The following is a 15071-nucleotide window of genomic DNA, read 5'->3' on the forward strand; positions in this document are numbered from 1 at the left end:
CCTAATCCAGGTGTCAAGTGTCAAATATAAAATAATGTATATTAAATGAAAAATATTAATGATGATGTTGAAAGATTCTACCCTCCAAAAGATTGTTTTACAAACTAAGTTTCCGGGATCAAATTATGTTAGTAAACTTAAGAGGTTATCATTGTTAAATTTTTTGAATTATTTTAGTTCATCCAATATTTTTCTTCAAATCGTTTTCCTCGAATATAGAATCCTTTGAAAACTAAGAATGTGATGGTATTTGAGGTTTTGATTGGCCCACCTCTAGTTTTAAATTATGAAACCTGAAAAGAATAAGCCAAACTTATTTTTTTCTAACAGGATTAAAGCAAGTCATTACTTTTCAAAATATTTCCTCTCCAAGTTTGGCAGCTCTTCTTCCACTGTACGAGTGTGTAACTGCCTGAGGTTCTCTGTTGTTGCCCCTACCCCGCACTGCTGCCAGCTCAGTGAACATGCAGGGTGCGGAACATCCTGGAGTTTCCAACCGTCGCATCTGCTGTGTGTGGCCTTTCACTTTCATTCTGCAAGGTCAGACCACAATGTTTCCTTCTGAGTTCAAATGGTTCTGGAACAGATTACAATATGACTCAATGTTAACAGTACGCCCTTTGCCTGCGTAATCTTCTGGGAATACACGGTGCCAGCAAATTCAACGGAACCAAACTTTCGTGGGTTTTCGGTGACGAATGCCTTCGCTCCTTAATTGCACGGTTGGTGGCAGTGGAACCAGAATGCCTCACCAGAGGGTCCAAGTATCAAGAAACCATCTCCCTTGGGCATCGCGACGATGCATCAGCTCTTCGCAGACATCAGTGTGATGTTGGTTCTCGTGTGGCAGGGTGGTGAGTGGTGTAGTCGCAGTGTGTGTTTGACCAAAGCCGTTTGCATCAGTCGGCATTATTAAACTTTCTCTGCTACTGCTGGTGTGTGCGTCTAAAAAAGCAGCCATCTTGCTCAGTCGCAATGTTATACTTATTATTAGAGACCGGAAAAATTCGCGATATCAATGACCTGTATTGATATACTCCATGATCCTCTATGCACGCGGGAAAATTACATTTGCTCATTGGCTACTGACTCGTGACACCTGTTATCTGGGATGCTGGTGATTCGATACTTCTTTTGTTAAAAGGTTTTTCATTGGTCCAGAGTACTTCAGATGAACTGCGGCCCAATCACTGATGCAGTAAAAAGGGCAAACTTTTTTTGTATTCTAGCCTGTCACGAAATGAATCCGCGAATATTTCAGGTCTCTACTTATTAGATATTCATCTGTCTATGACGATTTTTTTCGTCTTGGTTACTTTTTGATTGTTTCTCATACGTTCCCGAGTTCATAACTCATATTTCTAATGCGTGGAGAGAGTGTTGCGGGAACACAGGCTTGGATGCCAGTTGCAACTCGCAGTAATGAATGAGTGGTTGGTGGTGGGTACCACTCGGCAGGGAACATCAGTGCAGCCAACTCGGGGTGAGCGACATGGACTGTTCCTTGTCTCAGCTGTGTCTCGTGGCCTCTCGCGCCGTGCTCGTGTGGCAGGTTTGCGAGCGACTGTCGTTTCAGTCGTTCGTGGCGCCGGGAGTTGTGACGGCGACGACCCGAACTGAGTCGTGGTTGTTCGTGTGCACATTGCTGAGACTCTAGTGCTTTCCCCCTCGGAGATAGTGCACGGGGTTGTGACCAGCAGCCGAAGGCGGCGACCGCGAGAGGCCAGGCGTTCCAGGCGGACCGGGCCGTGCTGCAAGCCCTCGACGCCCGCCTGCGGAAACAGGAGCAGCAGTGCCGCCAACTGCAGAGCTCGCTCAAGAAGCAGCAGCAACACAGCCACGCGCTTCTGACGAGTGAGTGTCGTCCACCCCGGGGCTGTGTAGGTCATGTGACCTCGCAGTGTCTCGTCACCAGCGCCTCCGCGAGAGCAGGTGGTGTCTCGGCCATCGTTTATCTTGCTCCAGAGAGGGGAGAGTGTTGGCCCTGACATCTCACTGCCCCGCCCCCCCTCTTCTCTCTCTCTCTCTCTCTGTCTCTATATATGTGTGTGTGTGTCTATATAATTAAGGTAATACGAAGATCAAATAATAGTTGCTAACTAATTATTCTAACTGTTAAACTCTTTTTAAGCTATAGAAATTAAATAAATATTAAAATAATAAACCTAAATGAAATAATAATGTAAAAAAATTAAAAACATTATTTTGGATAATTCGATTATATAAAAAAATTTTATATATATATATATATATATATATATATACACAAACACACACACACATACACACACACAACATTAAATCCTTAGAATAAAACCCAGACAAAAAAGGTAATCCACATAAACAAAGTCTAGCAATAGAAAAACATAAAGAAGTTAAAGGCTCTTTAAAATCAAGCTTCTACAATTTATATATATATATATATATATATATATATATATATATATATATATATATATATATATATATATATATATATATATATATATATATATATAATATGTATATATATATAATATGTATATAGTGAGAGAGTGAGTGAGTGAGTGTCTATCACCCCGACTCTCATTAACTTGTAGGTAATGTTTCTTCCACCTAACTTATTTAGAGAAAATTTCTATCCTATAGGTTTTGATCTTCCAGTTTTTACTCCTATATGTTTTTAAAAATTGGTTTACAAACACCAGTACCATATTCAGGTCAAAATAACAATTTCTATAATAACTATCAAAATATGTACCTATTGCAAAAAATATTTTCAACGAAAATGTTTCTTGCAATGGTTTTTTTCATAATAACATTCATTGTAAATAGTGTGTTACTAATTTTTTGATTAGCTAATACCTGCCATGCTTTGCAATGCCTCAATCAATTTTTTTTTATAATTTGTTTGTAGTTACCCATATACAAAGCATATATATTTCTCTCTCTCTCTCTATCTCTCTTTATCTCTCTTTATCTCTCTCTATCTCTCTCTATCTCTCTATCTCTCTATCCAGTGGCGGCTTCAGGAACACGTCTCGGGAGGGGCTGTTGTACAAAGAATGGATGCAGTTGCAAACCATGACATTTAGGCCCCCTTCTAAATAAGTCAGAGATAGGCTTGGAATATTTACAAATGTATGGTCTCAAATACTGTTATTTAATAGTTTCAAACAACTTTTGATGAAACAAAAGTTTAATACGGGAATTAAAGTTATTACTTTAACATAAATATACCCTATAAAATCAAATTAAAAATAAAATTTGAACTCGGGAAGGGCTTTTGCTCTCTAAGGCCCTACAACCCCCCCCCCCCCCCCCCAACAATGATTTTTTTCATATAAAATAATTAACTTGGGGAATGTAACATATTTAGCACTAAATTTATATACTAAATAGAAGCAATTTTTTTGTTTTAATTTCACTTTTTTGATCTTTTAACTATTATTAGTAATTCATTTTTACATTACAGTTCTGGTACATTTTTCAAACTCACAATTTCTTACAGATTCATTTTTTATTGTTTCGAGAAGTTATTAATGTTTATTAAAAAATATCATATTTTTAAGAACATACTATGTATATTAGTCCCAATTAAACTTTTTTTGGTGAATTAAGTAAGCATTATGAAACATTTAAAAGTTTTTTTTTTTTTGATAGCGTGCTATTTTTATGAATAAACCTTAGTTAATAAACAAATGAAACCAATGACACCGAAATCACCTGTTTTAAAAATGAAATTAGCCCTGAAACTAAAACCCGTAAACTCCTGTCCCTGCCAATCTGTGTGATTTCGCCGAGGAATGAAGATGTAAGAAACACGTGTATTTGCTGTCTCTCGCTTGTGCCGAAGGAAAGAGTGTTATTGAAGGCCAGTGTGCCAGTTGGAACGGCCGGTGGAAGAGGGCGTGGTGGCGACGAGATAGCAGCCAGCGCACACGGCGTGGAGGGACGTGCGGGGGACAGTGTTCCGTGCGTGTGTGCGCAGGCGTGCGGCGGCAGCACGAGGAGGAGGTGTCGGAGCTGCGCGCGGTTCTTCACTCCGCGCAGGATCAGCTGCAGCACGGCACCCAGCAGCTGGTGAGCACGGCCGTGTGGCGGGCGGCGGTGAGAGAGTCCGAGCGCCAGGTCTTTCCCAGGGAGTGGAGGCCTCGATGGCCGGGAGAATTTTCTGGCTCTCCCGGTATAGATATTTCAATGTCCCGAATGCCTTTCTCGAGGCGAATACACAAACTGCATTACTTAAAAACAGCTCAGTTAACTAATTTTTAACCACAGGCTTCTCTTCGGCAAATACATACTCTTCTCTAATCCAAATCCACGTCTCAAGGGTCGGAAATAACAAAATATTACCTGCTATCGTTGTCCTTTGTTTCGACGAATTTCTTCCGGAGGACCATGAATACATTAAGAGTCTGATTTAGTGAATACGACCGTGACAACGAAACGACAGCCAAATACAAATCAAACGACCCCGACTGCACGCGGCCCGCCATCTCGCCGAACTGTTTATACGACACGCAGAAGGGGCACAAGTAACACTTCGCACGACAAGGACATAGGTCACAAAGTCCAAACAATCGTATAAAAAACATTAAACCCTTCAAAAGTTCATCTGATGAACTAAGTTTTCGGAATCATTAGATATTTTAATTCCATATACATGGTTACATAGTAAGGTGCAATATCATGGGGAACTGTAATAGTTGGGAAAATGCATGTTAATACACAATTTGCCACTGAAATGTAACTAAAATCAGGAACTCTATCTGCAAATTGTGTTAACTTAACTCAAACCACAAATTTTTTTTATCTGTTACCATGGTTTAAACTTGCATCTCTTATTAGAAGTTACATATCAAATAGTAATCACGTTAGAACATTATTCAAAAAAAAATTAAAATGTGCTGATTTATTTTTTGATTTTTCGGAGTAGTTCTGTTCTAGACATGCTTAAATACAAATTATTTCACTGTGTAAGTGAAGCATGTGTCAATCAAAATGTGACTTTTATAGCGAAATAAGTAAAAGAAATAGTTTATGACATATTTTTTAAATAATACACCATATCTTAGTCAAAACAAGTATAAAAATAAATAACATGAAATAAATAACATGAAATCAATAACATGAAATCAATAACATGAAAATCCCTTGTTTTAAAAGCAAAATTGTCCTAAAAATAAAACCATAAATCCATATGTATGAAGAAAAACTCAAATAGAACTAGTAACCTAAATTTACTTTCTGTATTTCCTCTAAAGATTTTTCCTTAAACTCTTTTTCTTAGAATCTTACATTTTTATAATACTTGAAACTCGATGGTATTTATTCATTTAAAGATTTGACTAGTCAATTTGTGAACAGTAGATTAAAAATTACAATTTTACTCATAAAACTAGAGATAATATTACATTATAAATTGTGATTTAAAAAAAACCAACACAAAACCAACAAAATTCACCTGAATTACTTAATTTTGTTGATTTGAATGTAAAATTCAATTTACAAATAATTAGTGAATGCTTTTATTTAGATTTATAATAACAGTGTAATATGTTTAAAATAGGTGTATCTAGTTTCTAGTGTATGGTATTTGTCTTCTTTTTTATATAAGAAAATTGAAAAAATGTAGACAGTTAAAATTTTTTAGTAAAAATCTTGTATTAGAAAATAATGCTTTCAAAAATACATATTGATTTTTTTATACATTTTATTGACGTGACAACGTCTAATAAATCGATGAACGCCGGCTGCACACACGAAAAAGTGTCCCACTACGGATGTGTCCTGTTTGCTCATTGTACGCATGCGTGTCATCTCTCTTTCACTCGATTGGAACAACCATCGATTTTACTTTTCAATCATATTTTCGTCGTTTGAATTATTAATATTATGTAATTTAACGATCGTCCACCGATTTTCAGCACAATCTGTAAGGTTATTTAAAAGTAATGTTGAATATTCAAATACGTCTTGAACCAAAAATGGTGTTTTACAGTTACACATATTAATTCAAATTACACCCGGGATCTTTTGCACAATGTTTTAAAATATATTGTAACACATTATAAATAAGTTTGGTGTATTTGGGATGCGTATTTGTTATAAAATCGTGTTATAAAAACGAAATAATATTATTCCCCTACCGTGAACAAAATTTTTATAAATGTGTATACGTATACCATCTGAAACTATTATTTTTCAACTATGGCCTCGTGGTCGTTCGGTTAAAATTGCTATCTTCCAATTCCAAAGGTTATCGGTTTAGAATCCCAGCAGCTGCGAAATTTTTTTTTGTACTTGTAAAAATAAATACGGCTCACGCAACATTTCAAAAGTAATAAATATATTTGAATTAATGTATGCAAATAAAAGTAAATTTATTAATTAAATTGTACATTTCATTTCACTCCTTTGTATCCATACAAAATAGTGATAATTCAATAAAACTAATTAAATTTTATTCATAAAAGTATGCAGAGGTAGATTTTATCATACAAAACATTGAAAAATTTAAAAAAAATTTCTTCCTCAAAGAATATAATATTTTTAATGCCTAAATGGTTTGGTTGCAAAAACCTATTACGGCTCAGTCTCAGGCCGAATATGATATTTCCTTTTCTTCTGGATCAATCAATTCATCAATGTTTTGTTATGACGTTGTCACGTTAAAATATCGTCCGTAAACCGACTTTACAGACAACCAATTTTTTTTATTTAGTTTATTTATTATAGCCTTTAATAGGCAGGTACTTAACAAATAATACATAAAATACATAATCACAATAATATGATGACAAACACTTTACAAAGACACTAAAATAACAAAAATAAGAGAAACAAAGAAAGCAGCGTTTTTAAATGAATTTTACTCTTTTAAATTTAAATGATAACATTATGTGTAAAATAGTTTAAATAGCTATGAATTTGTAATTCCTTTCATTGAAATTATTGATTTTAAAAATTTATCCAAATCTTTTAAGCAATCATTACAATAATCAGACCAGTGTTTTGATAACTCATTGTTTCTGTAAGTTATTTGAAATAATTGCAATGTTTTGTGTTTAAAAACAGGAACTAAAAGTCCCATATTGTTTAATATTTATGTGCTGTGAGACATTTTTTATTATATAACTAATAATAATAATAATAATAATAATAATAATAATGCAGTAACAAAAGTTAATTTTTCTATTACAAAACTTTGTTAGCACCAAAAAGATTTTTAAATGATGCAATCAATCAATCAATCAAATATTTTTTTTCCAACTGCTAATAAAATTATGGAGGTTTTGTAGTTCAAACAACATTATTTCTTGTTTCAATAAATAAAATGAGAAATCTGCCACAATTTCAGTAATTTTATATACGTGATCATTGAAAATGATTGCAGGGATTCTAAAGTCTTATTATATAAGAAATATTGGATAAATATAAACGGGTGGCATATTAAAATTTTAATAAAAGTTTCAAATTTTACATTAAGCTTAGTACACTGTGATATGTGCACAATTTACAGCTCTGGTGACGTCTATACAGTGTACAATCTTCTCCACGTCTTTCGAGTTGTGTCTAGAGATACAGTTGCAATTTCCACAGCGATGCTCTCTCTCAAAGGTTATAGATACTCGTTAACTTCTCAGCGTGCACAGTGCTGTTCATAACCTACCCCCTCAGACAAGAGTAAAGTTTTCGTTTGACCCTGTGTGACCATGAGGGCTGCAAGGTCAACCGAAACGTCGGTGATGTCTTCGCCTACGACGCATCTGCAACCCAGAAGCCAAGCAACTCCAGAAAGTGACCGCGAAAGACTGCTATCTTTGACGTAGTCATACTTTTCAATTAAAAGACAATCCCTTTTGCCGCGTAGGTTTTAAAGTACATACGTATTTCTTTTGTACTATTTTGTAAACTTTTTGCACAACGCATTCTTTATATTTTCAAATACCCCAAATTAATCGATCAATCATATTTGACGTATTCCATGCAGTCGAGAATTTTCATACATTTTTATTCATTGCATCCAGCATTCTAGTAGAATTTCTCAGTAATACGTAATGATGTAGCTATAAGCTATAAATTGGCCCGGCACAGACAGAGAGGTTCTGTTCTGTTATGTGCTTGTGCCGTGCTGTGCTGCTACCATGAGAGCTAAGCACTAAACATATTTAGTTGCCTCTGGCACTAAAGGTTGCAGTGGTCATAAAAATCTTTCAGACAAAAAAAAAATTTTGGTTCTATTTAAAACATTCACAATAATTTTTGAAAGTTTGAGTTTGTGTTTGCTAAATAGTAATGAGTTCCATCTTGAGTTAGAAGAGCTGAGTGCCAAGCTGTGAGTTATAGTATTAGCATCAGCGAGCGGTACGTACTGCTGGTGTTGGACCGCACGAGTGTTCATGGAGGGTCTGATGACGCCTGTCATCTGGGAAGACATGTATTAAAGGTGTTAATGAATATCAAAAACAAAACAAAAAAATTCCTTGACAATTTGGTTGGTTGTGTGGTTTTAGTAATTTGGTACATTTGTAGCTATGTTTGTTTGGCTATAAGTAAACATAAAGGGTGTATAGTGGGAATATAAGTGTATAGTATGTAGGATCTTATTGTCCTACTAGTTCAAATTAATATTTTACAACATTTTAACGACTATTGTTTTATTGAGTCTGTGCGTTTATGAAGAAAAAAAACCTGTGTTGATTGTCACCAAGAGGAGTAACATGAGTGAGTGTAACCAAACGTGCAAAGCTCCCATGTGATGGTACGTAATGGATCAGATTCACTGCCAGTTCTTGTTTGTTTCTTCAGTTGCAATTGGTAATCTGAATTTTTTTTTCAATGTAATGTAGAACTTGAAAAACAAAAAAAAAAAATAGTTACATGTTACATATTTCTTCCTTCTTTCTTGAACAGTAACCAAATGTATGCTCATGACTGAAATGAGACCACACAGTCTCGTTCTGCAGGCTGCAGGCAGCTGTGCGTTGTGTGAGAGATCACAATAATTGCCACTTCAAGTGCAGAGATGTGTGCTTGTATGTGGGCCAGAGTGCTCCTGTAGGCCAGCGTGCTCCTGTAGGCCAGCGTGCTCCTTTGAGCCAGCGTGCTCCTGTGGGCCAGCGTGCTCCTGTGGGCCAGCGTGCTCCTTTGAGCCAGCGTGCTCCTGTGGGCCAGAGTGCTCCTTTGAGCCAGCGTGCTCCTGTGGGCCAGCGTGCTCCTTTGAGCCAGCATGCCCCTGTGAGCCAGTGTGCTCACTGTGAGCCAGTGTGCCCCCTGTAGGCCAGCGTGCTCCTGTGGGCCAGCGTGCTCCTGTGAGCCAGCGTGCTCCTGTGGGCCAGAGTGCTCCTGTGGGCCAGCGTGCTCCTTTGAGCCAGCGTGCTCCTGTGGGCCAGCGTGCTCCTTTGAGCCAGCATGCCCCTGTGGGCCAGCGTGCTCCTTTGAGCCAGCATGCCCCTGTGAGCCAGTGTGCTCACTGTGAGCCAGTGTGCCCCCTGTAGGCCAGCGTGCTCCTGTGGGCCAGCGTGCTCCTGTGAGCCAGCGTGCTCCTGTGGGCCAGAGTGCTCCTGTGGGCCAGCATGCTCCTTTGAGCCAGCGTGCTCCTTTGAGCCAGCGTGCTCCTGTGAGCCAGCGTGCTCCTTTGAGCCAGCGTGCTCCTGTGGGCCAGAGTGCTCCTGTGGGCCAGCGTGCTCCTTTGAGCCAGCATGCTCCTGTGGGCCAGCGTGCTCCTTTGAGCCAGCATGCCCCTGTGAGCCAGTGTGCTCCCTGTGAGCCAGCGTGCCCCCTGTAGGCCAGCGTGCTCCTGTGGGCCAGCGTGCTCCTGTGGGCCAGCGTGCTCCTGTGTGGCAGGTGGAGCGCCTGGTGCAGGCTGACGTGCTGGTGAGGGACCTATACGTGGAGAATGCGCACCTCGCAGCTAGCGTGCAGCGACTGGAGCAGCGCTGCCACGTGTTCGTGCAGATGTCGTCCGACTCGAGCTCGGTGTGACCTGTCGAGCACTCTCGGTCTCTCGGGGGCCACCGTGTGAGTAACGACGGTTATCAACGACATGGAATATCTGCTTCTGTAGTGTGTAAAGTTGTTTAACTTTGTTCTCTTTAAAAGATGTGTTCTGTTTTTTATATTTATGTTTATTTATTTATCTGTAAGAAACCGGTATTCATAATCATTATTACAAAAAAAAATAACATCAAAGAGAATAATTATTGCTTTGCAAGTTTTTGCAACCTAAGTTGTCATAGGTTTTTGTGCATTTTTTGAAATCAGATTTCACGTTGGTTTATGTGATATTTTTATTTCAACCAGTGGTTAGAAATTTCTTCAAGAACTCTGTTTTGGTTTAATAGTAGGTACTATATTGTGGTACTTATCAAAGATGAAGTGATTGGAATATTTAAACAATCTCGAAGCCAAGAGAAAGTAATTTTTCTGACAACTTGCAAACTTTGTTATGTACTGAAAACACTACCATTCCTGGTGTCCTTAGGTAGATACCATATGTACTCGAATATAGGACACCATCATTTCTAAATGTGTCCCTCTTGATTGATTGATTGATTAATTAATTACAATATTGCTTTCTACACATACTGGTAAGTAACCACAGTCATAAGTGGTATGCAAAATTCAGGTTTTTGTCCTGTTGATGTGACACATTTGGCACTTTTCAGTTCACTCATTGGTTTGTTGGCCGCAGCTCTTGTTGGGTGTCGTCACACCACGTTCTGTCACTGTCATGACCCAGGCTTATCCAGAATTGTCACATAGAGAAAGGTTATATACCTACTTATTTTTGTCCAGTTGACCGCAAAATGATAACATGAATTTTGCACATCATAGTCAATAATGCCAATAAAGTAAGTATGCACAATTTTTTTAAAAGAGTATACTGTGATACATATACAATTATGACTACCTTTGAAGTAATTGTAAGATACTAGCAGTATAGAAATTATATTATATTGTTGTGTATATAGTGTCCATTTTAATTTTATCCCTGAAAATATATTTTTTTAGATGTGTTTAGTAGTGTATGATTTCATTTAGTTATTTGTCTGTAATAAACAAAGATTATTACAAAATATGATTAGTGCCAGGTTTACCTAAATAGAGGCTTGACGTAGATTCTGAGCTGTTACTTCTTCACTTGTCATGTAACGTAACACAAGTACAGGTCCCTCACACAAATATTGTAACATTGTCAGAAAAGTATGTGATGGATTCAAAACATTCGTAAGTAAAGTGATACACGCAGATAGATGTAAGGTCTGTAATGTATGAACTTTAATTAATTCAGAGTTGAAATTCGAAAGTAGTATGGTGTATAAGCATGTTTATTTTTAATGTACGTTATGTGTGCCAAAGAACTTATTTACCATTTTAATGTATTCTACAATATTTTTAACTTCAAATTGTAACAGTCCATAAAGTGCTGTTCTAAGACAGTGTTATGTTACTGTCCCGTACAAGTAACCAGTGAACACAAAAATTTTGCTGGCTGCTGATAGTGTTTTTCTTTCACTCCCAATTATTATTACTCTTGATACTTTGCCAGGGAATTTTGATGATTTTCTTGCAAAAAAAAAGTATAGAGTTTGAAAATAAATATTTGACGATTCATTATTTCTTACAAGAAATTTATGACGCCAGTTCATAACTAAGAAAGTTTACATCTCAGAAATTGGTTGAGGCATCGCCAGAAGCGCGATAAAGTTTTGGTCAACTTCTCAGTGACGACTTGACGGTAGTGACAGAAGAGTCCTCTTCATGCCACAAGAAGGAGCTGGACTTGTGGTCCAATCACAGAGCACCTTTCAACTACAGCCAGTAACAATGCACTTTACAATACTATCACTTCCCAAGATTCGTTGTGATTTCCTTGCCATGTGGTACTTCCTATGTCTTTGTCTCTCTCACACAGACTGATGAGTGATAACAGACTTGATAACTACTGGAAATAATCGTAATTTCCATGCTCAAGTCTCAACTGTCTCTCTCTCTCTTTCTCTGTCTCTCTCTCTTATTGTTGGAATTTCACAATACTATAAAGGCTAGTGTCAGTTTAGTCGAAGACCTTACTACCAGTAAAGTTACACTAAAATCAGGCCTGTGCAATTATTGAAATTTTAGAATATCAAAACAAATATTTGGTCGTTCGCGAATAGGACTGCGCGGGAGCATAAAAATTAGGAAAAAATTCATGATCACTGATGTTTTTCTAGATGGGCGGTTCCAACATTTCTACAGGATTTTTGCAATATTTTAGGGTTATTTAGTGGAGATTTTTCCCACTACATCCAACCACGTAAATTTTGAGAAGACTAACATAGAAGTGCACAATTTAACACAGTATAATTTGGAACCATTACTAACACATTATCTGTTAATGTATTTTACGGAGATGAGAGTTCATCAGGTCATTAAAAATAGATTAAAACTATCAGCATACTGATTAGAATAAATACCCAAAAAATCACACAACGCAGATAGGTAGGTAGGGTAGAAACACTGCATGCCAGCTCTGTGATTAGTTTCATTCAGAACGTAGCGGCGAAGAGAAACTTGTATGGATCTCGTGGAAAACATCTCGTCGCATACTCACAGCTAAGACACTTAAGCCCTAACAATCTTTGACAACGTTTTTCTGGTGGATAATACACAGTGAACGACCGGATACAGGCCCACACTCACACACACACACACACACTCCTAGAGCAGTGACAGCTCAGGCAAATTACCTTCTCCCGCTTGGCCCAAAAAAAATTTTCACCCTAGGAGGAGGGTAAAAAAGTCCACCTCTTTTACTCATGCACACATACACTGGGTGGCAAGAAAATACTTGCCTATACCTGCCGCACAAGTGTGCAGTGAGAGACTTCTCGCACCAGCAACATTGTGACTTGTAGAAGAGTCTCTACTCCCCGAAAATGTAGAGCATCTTGTGTTTCTCCACAAAGATTTTAATTAGTTTATATGCAGTGATGTGATAGACTTTTATTTAAATATAAATAATCCAAAATTTTTGATGCTAAAGATTTCCAAATTCTACGTAGGTTGTATCACTAAGTAAATATGTATACATGTTACGTTGTAATGTGGTGTGATGAAAAAATGTTTATATGAGATTCCAGTTATCTCGTTATTCCAGTTATTCTTAATTGAGAATAATTTGGTATTCGTATTCGAATTCGATTCGAAATAAAAAAAACTGATATTTGCACAGGCATAACAGAAATACATTCAGTATTTTTCAAGTGATGTTGAATAAAGCAGGCGACCAAATAGACATAAATTTAAAAAAAAAAAACTATGTATTTAAGTTCACAATAATGTAAACATCCAATTCATATTGTCACAGCGAGACTGACTACAACAGATACTTTCTTGTAATGCTCACGTGCTGGCTGGAGGTTCAATGCAAGTGACCAATTTTAAATATGCCCAGCAGTATAACCAGCACATCACCGCTGTATCTGGTGTGCTTTGAACTTTCAATACTTATAAGGAAACTGTCGGGATTAAAGTGTGTCGTAAAATAAACTAACATTAAAGATATAAATTGCCATTGGTGTAGGTGTGTCAGATTCTGTCTAGTTTTGAACTGACATAATAAACATGTCTGCTATCTAATCTACTGACAAATACAATTCTGATATTTCTGAGTGGCTCCAAATTTATATTCTAATGCCAGTGATAATAAACAGTTATGTTTGGCTCTAAACAATTAATGTATTCTTTCAAAATCGTGTTTGAACAAAAAATCATATGCAAATAAACAGCTGGTAAATTATAGTTATTCAACGGTCAAAACAATAACTTTTAAGGTAATCGTGCAAAACTAGATACGAATGTAACTTAAATTTTTACGTTAGTTTGTGAGCCAACCCTTTATTGATGTTACGAGCCAATATTGATGACGTGATATGTCTCTAGGTATGATAGATGTCAGTCGAGACAGAACACACACAAATCCCAAGTGACTAGCTGCTACGCGATGGCAGAGAAGATTCTCTGCTTCCTTCAGATCTCTGGGTAGTCTCTCCGACGGCAGTAACTTAACCGGGAGCTGCAAAGAACAACTACTGCTATGGATGCTGGAACTGGAACAACGTCAGTAATCAACGATATCTGTGGCTCCTGAAAAGTCCTAAGACCTGGAATAGTCTTTACCATGGATGATCTAGCAGGCACCAAGCTCAGCAACACAGTCATCTCGTCGTATTCAGAAACGATTGCGACAGACGCGTAGACTTATTGGGACGTCGATACTCCCTAATTCTGATACCAGAAAAATCAGAATATCCTACAACTAGCACTTGGCCGATGACTGTAAGCTAAATCGCGGCAGTCGCGTGTCTTCAGATCTCCCGCGCGGGCCCCGAGTATTCGACCAGCCACACACGCGAGGAGACAACTTCTTCTAGTGATGGCGTCTTTCAGTTTCCTTCTATTCTAATTTCGAAGCCCTCCTAAACTTGGTTTGTTGTAGCAACCAAGGCACAAGGAAACTATGAAAAGTATTTCCAACTGGAGTTAATGGAACTCGTGGAAAGAGAAAATAACTATGAAATGTGTGTCTGGTGCATATATAAGTTTAGAAACGGAATAACAACTTCAAAGAATATACAGATAAAAATCAGAAATTACCTTCTATCAACGTCTAAACCAAGGTGAAATGGAATGGCTTGCATTAAGTTGGCTCTATCCAGTTATACTTAAATCCATACATATAAATTAATTAATAACATTAAAAATATATTAATTAATTTGAATAATATTCTGACAATAAAAGAAAACTGTAAACAGCTGGACTGTTTAAATATGGGTTTAATTTTTAATGAAATTAACATATCATGCAATGTACAGATTTTTAGCAAGAATGATTTATTATTAGTATAGGTTTACAAATGTTAATTTATTTATTTATCTATAATAAATAATAGGAAATCAGTTAAAAATTAACATTTTGCATATGATGATCATCAGATGTCAGTACACATTTATACTGTCCTGATTTGAATTTGACACAATCAGTTCTGCATGGGTGTGCAATCAGTGTGCATGGGTTGTGTAACAACACCAGCAAATAC

General features: G+C 37.2%; 1 protein-coding gene across 7 annotated transcripts in view; it reads left to right on the plus strand.

The window, feature by feature from the left end:
- LOC134541332 (ninein-like protein) overlaps positions 1-14600 on the plus strand; it is a 100328-nt gene extending 85728 nt beyond the window's left edge. For 6 of the 7 annotated variants that reach the window (XM_063384743.1, XM_063384749.1, XM_063384746.1 and 3 more), the window contains 2 exons: positions 1701-1854; positions 3971-5016. In XM_063384743.1, coding sequence (XP_063240813.1) covers positions 1701-1854; positions 3971-4254 — 438 coding nt within the window. In that variant the 3' untranslated portion in view covers positions 4255-5016. Of the gene's footprint in view, positions 1-1700; positions 1855-3970; positions 5017-9831 lie in introns of those variants that run through there. The other variant, XM_063384748.1, reaches the window with a different exon arrangement.
- The last annotated feature ends 471 nt before the right edge of the window (positions 14601-15071 follow it).

This window comes from Bacillus rossius, chromosome 18 (assembly GCF_032445375.1).
Source record: "Bacillus rossius redtenbacheri isolate Brsri chromosome 18, Brsri_v3, whole genome shotgun sequence".
Classification (NCBI taxonomy): Eukaryota; Metazoa; Arthropoda; class Insecta; order Phasmatodea; family Bacillidae; genus Bacillus; species Bacillus rossius.